General features: G+C 39.8%; 1 protein-coding gene across 11 annotated transcripts in view; it reads left to right on the top strand.

Annotated features, from left to right (window-relative positions):
• The window catches only part of nav1a (neuron navigator 1a), an 85,043-nt gene that overhangs the window by 52,787 nt on the left and 11,790 nt on the right, over positions 1 to 20,466 (top strand). For 6 of the 11 annotated variants that reach the window (XM_028025340.1, XM_028025424.1, XM_028025511.1 and 3 more), the window contains 10 exons: positions 9,397 to 9,535; positions 12,793 to 13,066; positions 15,769 to 16,576; positions 16,678 to 17,199; positions 18,423 to 18,464; positions 19,104 to 19,252; positions 19,349 to 19,531; positions 19,625 to 19,704; positions 19,915 to 19,938; positions 20,150 to 20,227. In XM_028025340.1, the coding sequence (XP_027881141.1) occupies positions 9,397 to 9,535; positions 12,793 to 13,066; positions 15,769 to 16,576; positions 16,678 to 17,199; positions 18,423 to 18,464; positions 19,104 to 19,252; positions 19,349 to 19,531; positions 19,625 to 19,704; positions 19,915 to 19,938; positions 20,150 to 20,227 (2,299 nt within the window). The remainder of the gene's footprint in view (positions 1 to 9,396; positions 9,536 to 12,792; positions 13,067 to 15,768; positions 16,577 to 16,677; positions 17,200 to 18,422; positions 18,465 to 19,103; positions 19,253 to 19,348; positions 19,532 to 19,624; positions 19,705 to 19,914; positions 19,939 to 20,149; positions 20,228 to 20,466) is intronic. The other 5 variants (XM_028026082.1, XM_028025798.1, XM_028025723.1 and 2 more) reach the window with 3 other exon arrangements.

The following is a 20,466-nucleotide window of genomic DNA, read 5'->3' as shown; positions in this document are numbered from 1 at the left end:
CAACAAAGTTTCCACTGCGAAACAGTTGCAGATAAAAACAACAGACCCTATCATATATTCCTTTCGTGGGTTTTGCTTCACTGATTACCTACAATCTTCCATTGCAGGCAAAAGTGATTACAAATAATATTCGAAAAGATTTACAATGTCACAGCAATTCTCAGGATGCTGCATGTTTGCTGTGATGTACTTCTTATTATTTCCTTTTCAGTGTTATCATGTTTGTTTTTATCTCCATGTGTTTGCATCTTGGTTTAAATTGTTGCCAGCTCTGCTACTTTTCTCTTGGTTCTGTTGATTAAAAGGCAGCTGCTTGTGGGAACACTTGTGTTTGTTCTTTAGCACATGTCTCGGACTGTCTTCTGCACAGCTGCTTTAAGTTAACAGCAACCTGGAAGAAATATGCTTTATTCAAAAAATGAAACCTCCCAGTCCTTCTTCTCCTTCCTTTGCTCCCTCTTACTTTCTCTTTTTTCCCCCCTCCCCCTTTTTCTCTTTTGAACCAAAACATCCGCTCTGCACCGTTATTTTACATAGCCGTTAAGTCAGCTGATGTATCTGGATGGAGGCCAGAGGTAATTCTACCCCGAGATCCAACCCCTGTCCCGGGCGTCTGTGTGCCGGTATTCCCCCCTTTGAGCTCCTCCCTGGTTGTTAGGCGTTGAGTTTTGGACTTACAAGCTCCAGACTGAACTACTTATATAGGTGATTTAAAAGGCAATTCGAAGTTGTCCCAGGAGTGCTGTCCTTCTTCTACGTCCGGCTCTTTAGTGAAGAAGAGAGGAACTTTGGAGATCAGAGGTTAATGGGTTATTACAGAACGTTGCAGGTCATCTCCTCTAACACAGTTGTGCAATTCTCTTCGATTTCTGCTGTTCTTACTTTAGGGTTTCCACCAGTGTACTGTAAGCTTGGCATATCACCAGGCTCAGCATTGTTTGTTTATTTTGTCAAAGTTTTTTTTTGCTCCAATATCAGTGACGGGTTAAAGAGTCTCTTTAGTTGTGAATCCATAGGGAGACTGAGGTGTGTCTTTTTTTTTTTATTCACTGGAACGTCGTAACCACTGTCTGTCTTTACGTGTCTACGATCTAATAAGCTCAGCAAATAAAGTGACAAGTCACAGATAGAGGATCAGAAAATTTGGACAAATTAATTAGGATGAAACAATTGAAGTGCCAAAAATATATAAATGACATTTTTTTGATGTTTGTCTTTTTTAAAACACTTGCTAAGCTCGGTATTGCCGGGCTTAGCAGGTTTTCTGGGCGAAACCCTCTACTTGCTTATACCTATCACTGCAAATTAAGTTTAAAGTGCGTTGTTTGTATTGTGACAGATTTTTAAATCTCTGCATCAGGCCTGTTTAGACTAGAAGAGACTTAATCTTCAAACTTTGACCCTGACTGGCAAGATTAACTACAGGAATATTAGACCAAGAAGAGATAAAAGAGATGAATTTGCCTTTCAAGGAATCTGCTACTTGCTTCCTCCCGTTTATCCTTTTTTGGCCTTACGATTTGAGAAGATCAAGATGACCCAATGATCAACAGTTGTGCCTTTTTTTGTTCCAAGAGTGTTGCCTTGTTCAGTATTTCTTAAATAAATGGTTGAGTTGTTCTGTTGTTGTCAGATGTCCTGTGTCTTGTCATGGAAAAGCAATGGTAGAAAGCCAACATAAACAATCTATACAAACTGAGTTGCAAAGAGCTGCAAAGAGACTAAGTCACTAACTCCCTCGCCAAACAAGGTTTTTTTCCACCTTTAAACTATAGTCCTTTGTTTGTCTGTCTGATCTACAACTCTCCACCATATGGAGAAAACCACATTTGACTGACCAGGATTTCTGTTAAATCCGGTTTTCCACTCTCAGAAAGCAAATAAGCCTCTGTGGAATGTGTCACCGTCTTTGTGAAGGAAAACCTGGAAGAGTAATGGACCTCAATATTCTTCCATGCACAATCACACCTTGGAGGCAGCTCTCAGTGGAGCAATGAGTGACTTTATCAAAACTGCAATTCTGCTCTGCGTCTTATATCACACATTTCTGACAGCTAATCCACGCCCGGAGCATGGCACAGCAGCAGTTGTGTGTGCTAAACCTTGAGGCGATTGCTGTCAGCCGCAAGCACATAAAACATAATCTCTTCTCATTGTCCATTTAAGGATGAATCTTCCTTGGTTTCCACGCACACCTCTAGCTGTGGCCACTGGCATGACCTGATCCTGGTGGCAGATGGAATTAACAGTAATTGTGAGCTCATTAACTCCAGCCTGTGCTGTAATCCCCTGTAATACCCAAATACTGCTGGGTGTGTGTATGGGTGTGTGTGTGTGCGTATGTGAGTAGACAAAAGGCTGCTAAAACTGCTCTGACGCATTGTTCCATCGCACAATGTGGAAGCACAACAGGGAGGAAATAATAAATAACACCAAAGAGGAAATCATTTGTGCACTGAAATTTAGGGATGTTTGCACAGTCTTAAATTTAGACTTAATTTGGTATTTAACTGGGTCAGTGATTTGCTGTCAATGCATAAAACTACAGTGCAACACAGTGACTGTGTGGGGATTTTAATTAAAAGTTGCTCTTATTAACAGAGTTGTTGTTAATTACCTAGCAATTGCCCCAAGCATACAAACAGCATGGCGTCGTTTATTAAAAAATGGGTAGGATCAGATTATATCGGCAAGTAAATGTTTGCACAGCATGTGTCGCTGCGGTTATTTAGTAAGAAAACAGTCTGACTCTAAATGGTGCTGAAATCACATTTGTATGGGTAAATGTCAAATACGTTTTTTACAACATGATTTAAAGCTGCTGGATATCTGAATGAAACCACTGAAGGCTTGTCTTAATGCTCCGAAGACACAACAGTTTAGAAATTCTTCCCAGTCCATATACGGTCCTGCAGAGGAAGATCATCCTGTGCAGAAAACCGAATCTTAAAACCTTTTTGATCTTAAGGTCAAGGAAAGGTTCACAGCTCTGACTGGAAATATAATAATGTTACAGTCTGTTACTCTTATCCACCAAGGTGATTCACAGATTTGGGTACATGCGGGTGTGTGTGTGTGTATGTGTGTTATTGTTTCCTGGTGATAAGCTGATGAAGTGGTCCAAGCACCCATATTGTTAGCCATCTGTGCACACAGTTGCACCATATTTCACCTCCTTTTTTTTTTTTTACCAGGTAGCCCATGTATATTTAAAAATTTGAGCAATGCTTTTGGGCATCAGTGTTTTTTTTTTTCCCAAATCATCTTCAATTTCAGGATGATTGTGCTGGTGCCAAAAAAAAAAAAAGCAGCAAAACTAGGTGCGGCCGGTCATGACCTCTGCTGCAAATGAGTCATTTAGTTTTGTGAGAGTCTGTGCTTAAGTGTGTTTACACTGCAGTCCCTGTGGCTGTTTGTGAGCATGTTGTCGGTTGGTGTCAGATCCTGTTTTACGTGTCTAGACTGAAACCTGCAGAGGATGTTGAAGCAGCCACTTCTCATAGCGACAGTTCACATTTCATTTCTTGTTTTTATTTTTTATGGTTGACCTCAGTTCAGCTAATCTAGTTTGCTTTAGGGTTTATCAGACTTTGTGAGTGCCATAAATAGTTGTCCCTAGGCACCTGCTGTATGGGAGGATGTAGTGTCCGTAGATTGGTGAATTTTTGTCTTTCCAAAAAAGGGTTATTTAAAATTTCTCTACAGACTGACCAGAGAAATACCTGCACTACAGATACAACAGACCACATCAAACTTTCTGTCTTCCATCAGCAACAGATTTAGAAACTTAAAATACTTAACATGCATACTCCAAGTGCTTTGTTTGGACCGCCTAGTAAAGCCCTGTTGGTGCCCTACTTTCCATTTACCTCAAAAGACCCAACCAGGAGCAACATCTGACTTTGCCATTTTGGGTTCTGCCATGTGACACTTGGGGATTTTAATAGAAATGGAAAGTTCCTGTCCTCTGTGGAACTGCAGAGTTTCCACCCATTTACTCTGTAAATGGGTGGATGGTTTGAGAGTGTTTAACCCGATGAAGGGACTAAAAGTTGATTTGCATTGAGTGTTTTATTATGTTTAAATAATCCAGAGCCATACAATCTGTAAATCTTTGACTTGCTTTTTTTTTGTCATTTCTCCTAACCGACGCTTTCTGTCTATTCTTATCTGATCTGACGTGGTCTGACAAGTTTTACCAAGACTTCTTGCCAGCTCATGATTAGCAATATTGGCATTTCTGCTACCTCCAAGATTCTCAAACCATGGTAGAGATACCACTAGTGGTACTTTGGTTGACTTTAGGCATCCGTAGAGGTACAATTAATAATAATAATCACCTGTTGATAGTGCTAACTTTCAAAATCGGGTCTTATTACAGCTTAAATGTGCTAATAGATAAACAGCTTTCTTATTACCCTTTCCTTAATTTTTCTACAACAACAAAACAATCAGGAAAAGACAAACTGCAGTCTCCTCTGATATAAAGGGAAATTTAATGGTCACAAAATGTTTCCAGGGTTTTTTAAATAGATAAAGAACAATTTCTGTTCAGTTACAGTTAATGTTTGCTGAAGTTGCAAGCTTATAAGATAATAAGCTTATCTGAGACTATAAAATCTGCTATTGGAGGCCTGGCTGTTTTTCAAGCCCCACACATCACAGGCAAAGACACCTTCTCTCTGCCATGTTTTTTTATTATCACAGCTAGAGTAACTGTATTTTATTAACTGTCTTTCAACACAATAGGAAGGTCAGACATAGGAATGAGCTCTCACAATAGACAAAAAAAATCCCTCTTGCTTTGAGATTTGAACAATTATCTCCATAGAACATGGACGCTTCTTAATGAATGACAGCTATTCAGTGCAGCTGTAGCTATTTGTCCATTCTTTTAATGGCTTGTGAAGTCAACAGTGTTTGTGTGGGTGTGGCTGGTCATTCTTCTCTGCAGACTGTACAGGAAACAAAGAAACATGCTTTTTGTAAAAGGACAATATTTTAAATGTGATCAGTACATGCTTTTTATATATATTTTTAAATAAAATGAAAAAGAAAATAGGTAAATTGTATCTGAAATAAACAACCTGTTAATTTCAGCTTTTCATTTAAAGGTGGGGTCATATGTTGCAGAAAAACACTTGTGTGAACCTTTTCCTTATTGTGGCTGTCCGGTGAGCTGATACATGGTGGCAATAACATGCAACTCAACCTAATTGACAATTATTGTAACTTAGATCAAATCAACATTGATTTTCCTTTTTCTCACAGTATTACAGTGATGGGCTTCCATTTTTATTGCCCAGATCCTCCTAGCTGTGTTTTGTTTAACTTAATGATATATTTTATATTCTGAAAATGTATAGATTAGTACATGTTTTTCAATAAACCTTTAGAGTTATCATTTTTATAAGACGTTTTTTTTTTTCAGGTGTTTAAATTTTAGTTTCTTTGCTGCTTCCGCGTAAGGAATAAGTCTTAGCCTAATCGGCTATAAAAATATGACAGGGAAGTTTCTTAAGCAGTGTTTAATGTAAAACTCTCTACTACAAAGTTCATACTGATGAATGTGGTGCTAACATTGTCTGCACTGCTCCTGCAGCAAAATGAGGAAGATGATGTAGACCCGGAAACCTTTTTAATACATAAAGCAGCTCTTTGCTGAGATCACAACATTCGGAGAAAAAAAAAAAAAGGGGGAAACCGCTTCAAAAACAGAGCCTATTTTTCCAATGCAGCTCTTTCTCTTTTATACCTTTCCTTTTATACCTCCACTTCACCCTTGTGTCTGCGTAGTTCATCAGGTTCTTTTGAAACCCAGTTGGTATTTTTATCTCATTTAGTGGAGGACTAAGTAAAGTTAGCTTGCTGTGGCTTCACAATGGCTCCACAATCTGCTCTACACTAATGGAAGAATTTTTTTATATAAATTCAGTCCTTTCCAAGATACTTTGTGTTGAGATAAACTTGTATAAGAGGCTTTGGATCCTCCACAGATAGCTTCTAAGAATAGACTTCTAAGAATTAATATTATAATTGAACGGTTCATTTAATCACATGGGGAAAAAAAGCCGTAACAGACATTGATGTCTTTGTTCCTCTTGGCTCTCAGAATACACCAACTCCAATTCATTTCTTGTGTTGTAAAGACTCATAAAGCAAACATGTAAAGAAATCTAGATTCTTGATTGATTTATTTTTTTCACTGTTAAAAAAAACTTGGCACAGTCCTCTTCTTTTTTTTTTCCATCACCTACATGATAAGTATACTTGGCAGATTCTCTTTATAATATCTGACCCCTGACCTTGCCTCTGTCTTCTGAGCTTCCTGTGTTCACGTCTGTCAGCTTTGTGACATCAAACTCAGCAGAGAAGGCGTTTGATCTGTTTTCCATCAGACGTGAATTATTCAACAAAAAGGGTGCTGGCACTCCAAACCATGCTGGAGAGGCCAATTGCTCTGAGGCATTTGACAGAATATGGAAAAAAAGACGTGTCGATAGGAAAACATGACTGTTTGTCTCACAGCAGTGACTCTATTTCATTGAAGTAAGATTGAGCACGTCTCAAAACATGTGAAACTGGCTGGTCATTAACAAATTTGGCACTTACATTAAACAAAATAAATTGTACCTGGATGTCACTTAGACAATGACATGACTGTTATGACAACTGTTATGAAATGCTGACAACGAAGCATCATTGTTAGATGCTTTGTTTATTAAAGACACCTTATTGCAGCTAGCTCTACTGCAGTGCTAATGTTGACTTGTGCAGGAACAGGTGGAGATATTGTTTTATCTCTGCAATTTTTTTAATATCCTTTCCACAACACTCTAACACCTAACCAAATTTTTTGGCATGGGGAACGCAGTTTTTTTCTCTCTAAAAAACGGCACCTTCACTTCAGGAGTGCAGGCGGATTGTTTGTTAGCAACCAAAGGGCTAGGGTTGGTGGGTGAACCAGCACCCCCCCTTTTTTCTATGCAAATGAGACTGTCTGGCACTTTAAAACCAACTGTGAGCTGTTCTGGGTAGCTTTTGTGTTGTATATCAAGATTCTGGGGAAAAGGTGTAAAAAAAATTTCTTAATTTGTTTATATATCATGTTCCCAAATGCACAACCTGCTTTATAAATTAAGTGATAAAAAACATGCTTCTTCAGTCTATTTGCTTTTCTACCCTTTGAATAGATAGATAGATAGATAGATAGATAGATAGATAGATAGATAGATAGATAGATAGATAGATAGATAGATAGATAGATAGATAGATAGATAGATAGATAGATCCTTTATTGTCCCTTAGTGGGGAACTCCAGGTATATTTCTGGTGCATTTCCTAAATTCGACCCATTTCTGACTAAAAATGTTAAGATCGTCTTGACAGACATAAAACATTGTCTGATCTTTTCTGTATAAGATATCCACAGGCTAGACGTGGCCTGCCCATAGTTCCTCCCCCATCTCCGATCCTCCCCAGTCAACTCCCCTCCAGGCCACAGTGTGACCCATTCAGGCACCCAACTGGAAGCCCACAGCGCTTTCCCTCCCTTCTTCCTCCCCTCTGTAGCCGTACTATATATGACCTCATTAAATAGTTGTCTGTTTCAGCTGGATTTACAGTACAGCTTGTCTTCGGTTCTCCAACCAATTGACCCCTGCAAAACACAGTCCCTCCCCCTGACTTCCTAAATGTGACCTATTTATTGTAAGCAAGTTCATTTTAATAAAACCCATCAAGTACGTCTTACATCTGAGCCATCCTCTTTGACCCCACTCTATTGTCCCCAAAGTCAGTATTTCTAGCTAGACACATATTTGCTGTTGCATTGGTCCGATTGTTGTATATATGACTTTAAAGAGGAAAACTGATTCCTCAATCAAAACATCATAGAAATTGTTGTTTTCTTTTGTAAGCAGAAAAAAAATACTAATCATAAACTAACATTAAAAAAGTTCCAGTTCATTATCGGGCGCGATGGGCATTGGCAACAGGTCATCAGGGGCTCCCAGAAGCTTTTGAATTCTCTCACAAAATATAAATCTTAACACATCATATTTCAGTTTAAGCTTAGTTTATTTATATGGTTCCAATTAACAATAGAAGACGGCTCAAAACACTTTGCAAGACAAGCAGATTCAATTTATATGCAGAAAATAACAAAAACAATTCAGGCGTATGATAGATTTAGATTCAGTTAAATGCATTCCAGTTTGTTCTGAATTATTAAATATTGCAGTCAGTTTTAGCTTATTATGTCAATCAGTAAGAAACGTATCTAAGGAATCCCAGCAACTGGCATCGAGTTATTGACTTTGCCGCAATTTCATCTCCTCATCAAGCAGGTCGCACAGTGGATGACACACCGTTTTTGTTAACATTGCAATAATCCCACATGTCAAGCCTGCATGGGGCAATGGTTGAAAGACTTCATTTTAGCAAGAAGAAACTTTCAACGCAACCGGAGTCAACATGAGTTGGAGTTAAATGTAAATGTGCTCTAATATTTTTTCAATAGATTTTTTTGAAGCACATTTAAGCAATTTGACTGAAGCTTAATTTTCTTGCTTTGTTAGCAAATCGACATATGCACATTGCACTACAATAGCCACATGGAAATGATCAAACATGTACAAAATAAATGATGGTGCAGTGGCTTATGAGTGACGCATTGTAAGTCGATCCCTAATTATGATTCTGCTTTGGCTCCCAAACTTGCTTGTGTTAGCTCAGGATGCAACACTGCTCAGGCTCCAGATAACAAAAATGATTCCTAATTCCTAATAAAGTTCTTTATTTTTTATTTATCATTATGTATATACACTCATTGGCTGTCTTAGTAAGACAATATCCTCAGTATAATCATTTTTTGAACAGTGCATTGACTTAGAAGCCACAAAATGGTGCTGTATGCGGTTGTGGGTGCATGCATCAGTGTGGGCTCCTCAGTGCTATTTTTGAGAGTGTGGGTTGAGATTTTGTCAATAGCGCTCCAAATTTCAGGCTGCAGATAGTTAAAGCAGCATGTAAGCTGGAAATGTAGAGCACTCGGCTTTCCAAATGGGGCCTCTGAACACTTAATACCAAGTGAGATATCTGGTATTAAGTGTTAATCAATTGAAGGAAGTGGAGTACATGTTTTATAGCCTGTAATTATAATCATTGATCAATGTATACAGGAAATCAGAAACATCATCTCCATTTGATGTCTAGACTGAGGACTCTTTCAAAAAATGTTGATGCTTAATTTGTATATTTAAGTAAACTCCTCTTTTGTATCCAGTCGTCCTGTGAGAATTTCAACAGTGTTACTTCAGTGAACCAGCATACTTAAATACACAGAACATGAATGTTATCTGACTGCTTTCTTTGCCCTTGTTGTTTGTTTCTCAGTTGGGATGAGAGCAGTTCCATCAGCAGTGGCCTGAGTGACGGCTCAGACAACCTGAGCTCCGAAGAGTTCAACACGAGTCCCACTCTCAACTCCCTCCCTACCACTCCCATTGGCTCACGCAGGAACTCAGCCATGGTGGTAAGAGACACAAACATCTATCTGGTAAAGAGCGACAAGCACTCTCCATGTGCGTTTGTGTCGGTATTGATTGAGCTGTTAATCCACTGAGAGGTACTGATTACGATCTGAGTCCTATGTAGGGAAAAAAATAAGAGTAAGAAAAAGGAGATGCAGCGCATTACGTAGTCCACACACACCCTTAATATTTCTGGCATATTTATCAACCGCATTATCTGCAGCGATCGATGTTTGCTGCGACAGACACTCTGCATGACGGGCAGCCGCATTTTTCCTCATGGCTCCTTTGTAGGGTGAGTCAGGAGCTGCTAAAGGCATCAAGCACTTATGTTTAACATTTAGTCATTTTTCTTTCAAGAGCCTGTTAACTCTGATTAATGAGCAGACTTTAATCAGCGCCGATTGCTTTTTAGAAAACTCAACATTAAGCAGCTGCCCAGCTATGAAGCTTTTATTTAAGGGTTCCAAGTTCAGATTTAGCCTAGTCAGCCGGTCTAGACATGGCATTAAACTTGTGTACACTGCCCTTTTGTTACAATGAAATGTTTCAGCTTGTTAAAAACAAATTACATATATCAATCAAATATGATTATATATTTTAAGACAAAAACATATATTCAAAACAACTTGCACCCATGTGACAAACTAATTGCCCCTTAAAACTAATAGCTGGTTGTGTCATCCATGGTGGCAAGAACTACCACCATGGCTGCAGCCAAAACCTAACAACATTACACAACATTTTGTCCCACATTTTTTTCTGAGCTATTGAGAGGTGGATTTCTTTAGATTGGGTAATGACTTCATGTTGTCAGTCAAGTAATTCAAAGATTCTGTAAGTATTGTAATTATCCAGGGGATAGCGGGGTGGGGCGGAGGCACAGCTTGACATCAATTAAGCTTTTTCGTACAGTGACAGGCTATTTTAGACATAGTTTAAAAGTGAAAAATTCAGAAGAAATCTGTGATGAAAACTTTTTCTCAGCACTGTATAGAGTCTGATTCTTTGCAGTTAAATAAACAACTGTTTTCTAGATGAAATTATTGTTTTCTAATGTGTAGATGCAATGCATAGATGCAAAGAGCTGTGGATAACTGTAGTGTTGTCCCCACAAAGTGGAGGAATTAAGTATTTGTTAAGATCCATGTGGAGCTACTTGGACCTAAATACAAATACAGCTCCTTGGACCTAAATACAAGAAAAATGTGTTTTCTTAGACCGCCTGATTTAGGTCACACCTCCGCAGTGTGGCGAGTCTGACTAATGTGGTGCGATTTCAGAAGTAGAGAGACAGCGATAGACAGAGAGAGGTAGAAAGAGAGAGGATATCAGTGTAACCATAGCAACCGCAGCACATGGATGCAGTGAGTGTAAGTCTTTGTCTGTTCGCGCATATACCAAAGGACAGGTCTAGAGCACAGCCGTCTGTCCACACACACACACACACACACCCATGCAGGACCATCTGCACTCCTGCAACCGGGCCAACGAGCCGGAAGAAACTCAGCGCCTCCCACCACGCCAAGGCACAGGAATCATAGCAACCATTAGACCCCGTGGCATCATCACCATGGCGACCTTGCATCGCATCATTATGCACTCCACAAAGTCTAATACACATGGCTCCTTGTCTGCTCGTCCCAAAGCCATGCGCTGGTCTGTTTGTCCTGTTTTAATTTCCATCTCTAACATAAAACCTTTTAAGGTCAGCTGTGCGATTTCTCTCATTTCAAGATGTTTGTTGACAACATACATGTGTTATAGCAACTTGTATTTCCAGTTCGTCTCTGTATTTGTGCAGTGTTCCTCTCTGTATCGCTGTCTATCTTTGTGCGTTATTGATATTTTGCTGCTTGTACAGATATGCATCTCACAGCTTCTGCTTCAGTCATCAGTAAATGTGTTTGAGGAAATGACGGTGTTTAATCAACAAGCTGAACATGCAACACGAGCTGAGCGTTTCCTCTGCCTCTGGTAAAATGACTCTGGCTGTGGGTTATGTTGTTTTTCATAAAAAAAAGTATTTAGCAATCTGAATCCCGTGGGAATCGCGGGGTGTGTGTGATGTTCTAAACTGACAGACAAACACTGTCACACACATCCAGAAACTTTCTGATGAATTGTGTAACTGGTGAACCTTTGCACACACACAAAAGCATAGACAGAAACTTGCCTGACTTGATGACTGACCTGATATTCCTTCTCCTTCATTTTTAGCATTGATGTTCTTCCGTTGTGGATTATGTTCAGACCAGACAAGGCTGTCTGGTTTCTTTATGCAGGACAAAAGTGTTTAACAGTTTCTGTGATTTAGTGTTGTTCATGTCTGTGTATGCACCTAATGTTTTGTTGCATTGTTTCTCTTGTAGCTGTCTCCCTCCACCACATTTAGAGACAAATAAACAGAAGATGCAAAAGTATTTAGAGTACAAAGTTGACACATCACTAAATGTTTTTTTTAGCTTGATTGATTTGGATGAGTTCTGTTCTCTTCTGCTCAGGAGTCATCAGGATGAGTCAGCTAGTCTGGTTAGGGTTCACGTCTCTTTAAATGGGACACTAAGCCTATAAAGTGTGGTTTATCTTTTTAAAAAGCAACTTGATCCAATGTCCATCTTTTAAAGAACTTTAGATAAAATGTCTAAAGTTCACATATGTTGCATGTTTCGAAACATATTTTATTCATGTTTTGTTCATTTTACTCCTGAAACGTACAAAGAAAGACGTTCGGTTATGGGTCGCTCTTTCAAAACGCTCTCTGTATTTTCAATTTTAATGAATGAGTGCATCCATATCTGCTATTGAGAAAAAAGTCAGAGTCAAAGATCTCTTTTACTATCTAAAAAAGACATAGGTAGTTATTTTTAATTTCAAGAATACTTTACATTTTTCATTGAAAACCTCAGTCAATTCTTTTTTTTTTGTAAATAAGAATGAATTTACAAAAATTCACTGGAACAAAGAATGAACATATACTGTATATTGAATTGGTTGAATGGAATGTGGTTATAGTGGATCAGTTCTTCTTTAATTTTTTTCAAAGTAGAAAATGTAAATATGACCTTCAGTGCTACATAACTTGTCTTTTGTGGGTGTGTGATTTAACAGTTTAACAGGACAAAAACATACTGACAAGTAAAAGCCTAGTGAAGGTCACAAGTAAATACTGTTTTCTTGTTGTGAGATAATGCACATTCCTTTCTCAAACCTTTTTGAGGCAAGTTACCATTATACGTGCTTGTGTTTTGCTCTGTAGATGCGCACAGATGCAGAGAAGAGATCTCTGGTGGAAAGTGGTTTGTCTTGGGACTCTGATGACAGCAAGCCCGGTCGCAAAAGCAAAAGCGGTAGCTCCTTCGATACGGGAAGCTTGAAGTCTGAGTCGGCCAACAAGTGGAAAGGAGAGAAGGGTGAGCTGAAGAAACCGCAGACCATCAGTCAGGGACATGGGCTGAAGAAAGGGAGAAACCCACCTGTGGGAGTCACGTCCCCAATCACACACACCTCCCAGAGTGGCCTCAAAGTAGCAGGTGAGTTTTGGAACAGACACAAATGGTTATGTAAAATATACTGTTGAATTGACTTGAACAGATGGGCTGATTTCTCCAGCTTTCTGTTAATTCTCCTTTCTTCCTGGCTGTCTTACACCCACGCATTTGCGGACACACTCCCTGTCTTTGTGAGACACATTCACCCACAGCTGCAGCCCACCCTCTGGGCCAGAAAGTGGTGCCATGTATCAAATGCCCATCACCACCCACACCCTTCCTGCCAGCCAAACACACACCAACAGTGCTTTTTTTTTGCCTTATATCCCCTACAATTCCAGCTCTATTTTTGGGGTTGGACAGAGTGAATTTTTAACTTTGAAATAAAGACTTTAGGATATGTGTCTGTGCAGTCATCTGACTTTGTGCCAGCCTTAAAAAGTTTCCCCGCTCACACGCATGAAGAAAACAATGGTGGGGATTGTGCAGCTGCCTGTTAAGCACACCATCTGTGCGCTGTTTATGTACGCATACACACACACACCCTCACCCTGTAGATGAACAAAACAACAGGATACATTAGTAACGATGTTCTGTGCAGTTTGGATGTGCAAACAGCCGTCCCTCTGTGGGACCGTCCTGTGTTTGCACTGCCAGCTGTTGAAATGAAAGATATGCCAAACAAGTGTGCTGGGCCAGCCTGTGATTTGTGTGTGCCAGGCTTTTATTGTTTTTGAATGGGAAACTGCCAACGTAGCCGTTTATTTTACCCCCTGCGTTTGAGACAGTAAATATTCAGAAGATGAGGCCGGATAAAAGCAGATTTTTTTTGCTCACCCAAAAAAAAAAAAAATTGCAACTTGCAGAAGTTTGCAAATTTACCGCCATGAGAAAATGAGACTAATCAAAATACTGTATTCACTGTACAGTTTATGACTGAGGTTTGGCAAAAGTCTTTGTTTCTGTCTGTCGTTGATTTGTAAATGTCTTTATCATTACTGAAGAAATGTCAAACAAAAGGGGAACAAAAGCTTAGATAATACAACTTTAGAGTAAATAAGAGTACACTTTTCTAGACATTTTCTTCTTTCAACTAAATATACATTGATAATTTCACAGAAAGAGACTTTATAGCATACTTTGCTTTGTACTCTAAGAAACGAATATTGTCAATAAACATATTCATATATATATATACTTTTTTCATTATATACTGTATATATATAATGAAAAAATTATGTAATTTTTAATTATAAAGCTGTCATGAATAATAATTCCTGATTAACTCTATAGCTTTAGCTTTGTCTTCTAGTTTGCTAACCAGACTTCAAACTTGCAGGAATTGGTCATTATATCAGTGCTCAGCTGCTCTGCACGAGCCTGAACACTGCTTGTTGAAAACCCTTCAGATAAATGCAAACTTGTAAAGCAGCTCATTAACAATCATGTCAAAGTTTGGAGAAGAGTCCAGCAGTATTGTTAGTAGCGGGATTAGGTCTGAATGAGGGTGACAGTTTTGAGTGAAACACAAGTTAAATATATCGTCACAATATAGCCTGTAAACTCTTAAACATTGGAGCTTTCTATGTTGAGTCAGTTTGTTTTAAGATTCAAAATGTCAGTGTTGTAAATGTCATAAAGAGTCTCACTGAAATACATATGTAACGCAGGCCTGTTCTGTCTTGATATGTAGTAATTCAGGGTCTGTTCTGCTTGAGTCATAGTTAGGGTGTCTGTGAATCAACCGTCTTTATGCTGAAACTAATACATACGCCCGCGTCCGTCTGTGAATTTCACTGCAACTAGTGTGTTCCTTCATTCAAATGTTCTTGGAACAAGTCACTTTGTGGTTGCACAATGGATTTAGTTTATGACTTGACACATAAACCCAATTTTCCCATTTACATTAGAACTCCAGGAGTAATCTCTTGTCAGTGTCATTATCTGAACACTGGGAACTGTGAGTTTGTGTTGGGGTAGGGAGAAAGCTGTTCACATATGTGCGTATGTGTGTGTATATGTGTCTTTTGTGGGTTTCTAAATACTTCTAAATAACTCCAGATGTCCACAGGCTGCATGCTGGTGGGCCTCATGCAACAGCACTTCTTCGACTCTGTTAACGACTGGTTTATAAACCTCACATAATGACTCCCATTAGATACGAATCATGAGTGTAAGGAGTAAGGACTTTGTGTGGGTGGTGGATACAGTGGAGCCTTCCTGTGTCAAATAGATTATTTTTCTCTGTTGCGTTCAAGCAAATTCAATTAATCTGTATGTTGAGAAATGTGAGAAAAGGTATCAAAATCCCCTTGCGTTTACCTGCTTTTTATCACGAAAGGACTTCTCAAGTATAGAATTTTAAGTTAAACTGATTATTTTTTCCATACAGACGAGTTACTTTTCCATGCCATGCTGCTCATGTACATCCCAGCACTCCACAGCTGGGACATTTAGAAATGAACTTACTGGAAAGCTTAAACACTTACTGGAAACTGACAACTATTTTAGGTCATCATGATGGAAAAGAGGAGTAACGGTGTGATAACAATGTGTGTGGCTGTAGTCTGGCCAGCTAGCTAAAGCTCTACAGAAACTGGGATTCAGTTTTATCAGCAGACAGTCAGTCCTTTTAGGGCTTCAGATTAGATATCATGTCCTTTTGTAGAGTGGTTAGCCTTAGTCTTCACACCCAACCTTCTTGATGTTGTTGAAAGTCATCGCTGTTGTTTTTCTAACGGTAGGTTCTGTGAAGTCAGATGGGAAGCCCATGGACAAATCCCGACTAGCAGTGAAGGCTTCGGGACTTCAGCGTTCTTCCTCTGATGCGGGTAAAGACCATCGAAATGGCACTGGAAGCGGCGAAAAGCGAAAACCCCCATCTGGCCTGGTCAGGCCTTCAGCTGGTGGAAATTTTGGCTTCAAGAAAACCCCTACATCTACCAGTAGCACTGCAAACAATCCCAGTACACCCATTGTTGGGAGTTCAGGCGTCAGCTCCGTGCCCAGCGGCTTAGCGGCTGTAGGGAAGATTCCAAAAACATCTGGTATTCCCGTTAAACCATGTACAGGTGGTGGAGGACGTAAGACAAGTCTGGATGTTTCAAACAGTGACCAAAGTGGCTTTCTGTCTTCAAATGCCAGGACCTCTCTTCAGTACCGCTCCCTACCTCGTCCTGCGAAGACAAGCACCCTGACGCTGACCCGGCCGAGCTCAGCTCGCCCAATGAGCACCACTGTGGACACTAGCTCTGGGCTAACAAAGCCTTCAACAACATCGCCACAGGGCTCTAAGCTCAAGGAACCCTGCTCAGGACTAAGTTCTGGTAAGACTGGAGGACGTGGAATTCCGAGTCCTGTCAATCAAACTGACAGAGAAAAGGAAAAAGAGAGAGCCAAAGCTAAAGCAGTAGTGTCAGACTCTGAGTGGGGAAATGGGCCTTTGAAGGGCAATCCTGCTCAGACCCCTTCAGAGAATGGAGGGAAGCTTCATGGGCTCAGACCGCCCAGCAGTGTCAAGGGCATGGATCTGTCTTCACCCAACACCCAAAGGTATTCATACTTCCTATGCTCTGATTTATTCATCCATTTTTACATGCACTTTAACAAGTCATTATGTAATTGCTGCAACATTATCATTGTTTGTCAATCAGGTTGTCTGGGGTACGCAGTCTGTCAAAGCCTCCATCCATGGCCCAGCTGGACAAGCTAAACTCAGACAGTCTGGACATAGATGTTCAGGATGGTCTGCCTCCAAAGATTCCTCCCTACTCTAAGCTCCAAGAACGTTCAAGCTCACCAGGAATGTCAACGAGCCCCTGTCTGACCCCCAGCCCCGCACCTATACTCAATGTGAACTCCTCAGCCTGCTTTTCCAGCTCTGGCATTGGCCTGGGACCAAGGCAAGTCACTTCTCTAGGTGTTGGAGGGAGTGAAGGCAGTACCTCTCCCCTACTCTACCCTCGCACATCAGGATTACATCGCAGTTTGGAGTCTCTGCCCTTACAGATGAGTCTGGCTCCAGAACCTCAGGAGAGGGATAAAGAGAGGGTGAGGGGCACCTTGGGGAGAAGCACCATCACCTTAGAATCTCAAGACAAAAATCGAGAAGTGGACAGGGACCCTCCTTCCAGCTGGAGCTCTGGGAGTAAAGCCTCAATCACACTCAAAGACAGGTCAGTCAGCTCCAGCTGAAATATAATCAGTAGATTTGTCATATACTGTATTACCTCAAAAAGACTTAATAAAAAAAGCGGCAATCTAGCCCCACTTTCTGGTCAGTTATGGAAGTCATAGACAAAGGACTTCTATATTCTCAAACTCCATGTTCAAACATCCAAATCACATTTCTAGATGATGTTAAGATCCAATGAATAAACAAATCCCTTTTTAAACCATTAAACTGGTTTAGTATAGTAGGCAAGATAATTGACCCTTGAGATGCACAATTGTTTTACTGAGAGCCTAATTTTTGAAAATAAAATATAATTAGGAATTTTAACTGAAACATGATTGACTAATGGGTCTTTTTTTGCCCTAAGACACGCAAATAAATAAATTCAAATTGAAGTTCAAACTGTGGTAAAACGTAAAGACAATAATCAGTTACAATCTGTAGCAACCTACTGTGAAATATAACATATTGTGTCCACTCCCCTAAGCCAGGATCCTACAAAGCCCTTTTATTATGAACATTAGTGTAAAATGTACACTAGATTGTTGGGAAACTCAAGAGTTGTTTGATCAAATCCACTAATTATACAATTTCACATTTTTACAAGTCCAATTATTTTGAATTACCACAGAAAATTCAAATGTTCCCACTAGCAATTTAAGCAGACAGATGGCTAGATTTATGTACTGTTCATGTAGACGCAGGTGTGACACTGTGGCAACTGCAAAACACTAGGAAGTTGTAATACCTGCATCTCTGAAGCATATGCCAATTTGAAAATGAACTTTGAAAATTGCTTTTGTTGTTAATCCACTGTTTTTTTGGTCAAAAGAGAAAATAATGATGAGGAAGGTGCTTAAATATTAGTCCATTTTATTTATTGTTTTTATTTTATTTGTTGTTTTTAATAGCCACAGAGTATTTTTTTTTTTTTTTTTGCATTTGGATTAGTATTAACTGTGGAAACTGTTGACATTTTTAAATGAAAAGCTCTAAAAACAAGTAAAGTTAACCTATTACGGACATGTACACATTAATGAGCTGCTGAGATGTTATTACCACAGGCCTGTTATCAGTGCTGTACCAGCAGCTCTGATTGTAGTCATAATTACTGGCTGTCACAAGCTGCCTGCCAGTCGTATTTCGCCTCTTTGTGCCTGTTCCTGAGAGTTTAATAAGTCCCTGCACTAGTGCTCGCATAACCACTTTCTTTCATTTCCACAGTTCCCAGAGAGACAGAAACACACTGCCAAAGAAAGGTTTAAGGTATGTGAGTTCAAACACAGAGTTATTCTCTTAAATCCACAGCTTGGTTTATCTCTGTACTCAGGATCAATACAGACTCTATGGTACAGGCTACTTCATTACTCAGGATGCTGTTGTGGGTGTTTGTAGCCATGTCTTGGTGTGGCTGTGCTGATTTGCAATCAGACAACCAAAACAATTAACTGCACCAGTGTGTCTTCAATCTTGAGTGTAATGTTTTGTGTCTCAAAACGTTTTTATTAAACATTGATTTTCCATAAATGGGTAGGGGGGATTCTTATAGCCATTTCTTAAACTATTTCTTGTTATTCTGATTTGAACCGTTATTAATACAAATGTCCCTCTGTGCCACATGATATAATAAGCAATTGTTTCTGAATTTGCAGTCTCCCTCCCCCTTAATAAATGCACATAAATTATAGGTTGGCTTTACTTGGGGGGGAAAAAAACAGTCTTTTGGTGCAGATTATGCTACTACATCAAAAATCATGTTTATTGTAAAACTTTATCCATATCCTGTGTAATGGGTTACAAGACATAATTTTTGGCCAATATGCACGAAAAGTTTTATTTGATTACCAAAGAAATACATTTTTAAGCTCCAAACCTTCTTTATTACTTTTGCCACTCTCTTTTTAGTTTCAGTGGACCCTCTCAGCCTGAGGAGGAAGCAAAAGAGAAAGGAGAGAGGAGACACTCGCATACCGTCCTCAGTATGACGGACTCTCTCACCCTCCCACTGCTGTCCTCACCCACCTCCCTGCCCCGCACCTCGAAGGCCAGTATGGGTCTGTATCAAATACCAGCTAATAATTTGCATCCATCAAGCAGGCGTTCCACGTCATTTTGGCTAATATTTTTCTATATCTCTGCTGTCACAACAGTACCCAGCCCCGTAGGTGGACCCAACAGGATGACCCGGTCCAACAGCATCCCAGCACACGACGCCTCCATGGAACTTTATAGTGCGTCGCCACTGGGCAGCACCATGTCCCTGGCCGAACGTCCGCGCAGCATGGGGATGGTTCGCTCTGGATCCTTCAGGGAAAGAGAGCCCAATGATGAAGGTGAAGCACTAGATTACTTTTGTGGTTTATTTATCAATGTAATCTACATGCAGCATTTCCTTAACTTTGTCTCTCTTAACGTTCACTTCCCAGTTCATGGGTCTGTTCTCTCCCTGGCCTCAAACGCCTCGTCGAGCTACTCTTCGGTGAGTGTGGGCAGCGTGCAGAATCAGGTAGATACAGATTAGTCTTTTTGGTATGACTGTTGGTTTGGAAGGTGGAGGGAGTTATGCTTTTTTTTTCTTGCTTCATGCTTTAAACAGCGCACACCTGAGATAATGATCAGTACCTTATTAGTCTCCTATGCTTTCCTTTCCTCTCCACTTCTCTCCTACCCCCTCTGTCCTCTCTAACTTCTTGACTTTGATTCTCTCCTTCCCGAGGCTGAGGAAAGGATTCAGGGAGAGGTGAGTGTTTTCTTCACAGCCTAGTCACGCTCGCTGTCTCATCTCCTTTTTTCCGTCTTTCGTCCATCAATCACCATCCAAGGATGGTTTTTGAGTAAACAAGTCGCCTCATCATTCTTTGGTCACCATCTTTTCATTCATTGAGTAACATCAGACACTCTTAAAGCGATGCTTTAAATCATATAATTTAACATATATTTTTTCAACACAGCAAATCCGCATGTTAAGGAGAGAGCTGGAGTCATCGCAGGAGAAGGTTTCCAATCTGACCACACAGCTAACAGCGAATGTATGTATCATGTCTATTTCCGTCTGCTGCATAATTTTCTAGCCTTGTTTTTACCAAAAAAGGATCTTTAGTGTCATCTTCTCTGACATTTGGTAACTGGTTCTTTCCCCGTGATAAGCTACATTTACACCTCTTTGTTTATCGTACTATTTTTCTCACTCAAATATTCTCACTAATACATTTAAAAACTAAGAACCAATTAAAGAGAAAGAAACAATACATGCATGTCCACTGTTTTT

This window comes from Xiphophorus couchianus, chromosome 1, assembly GCF_001444195.1.
Source record: "Xiphophorus couchianus chromosome 1, X_couchianus-1.0, whole genome shotgun sequence".
Taxonomy (NCBI): domain Eukaryota; kingdom Metazoa; phylum Chordata; class Actinopteri; order Cyprinodontiformes; family Poeciliidae; genus Xiphophorus; species Xiphophorus couchianus.
This window is presented reverse-complemented; position numbering and strand designations above follow the sequence as displayed.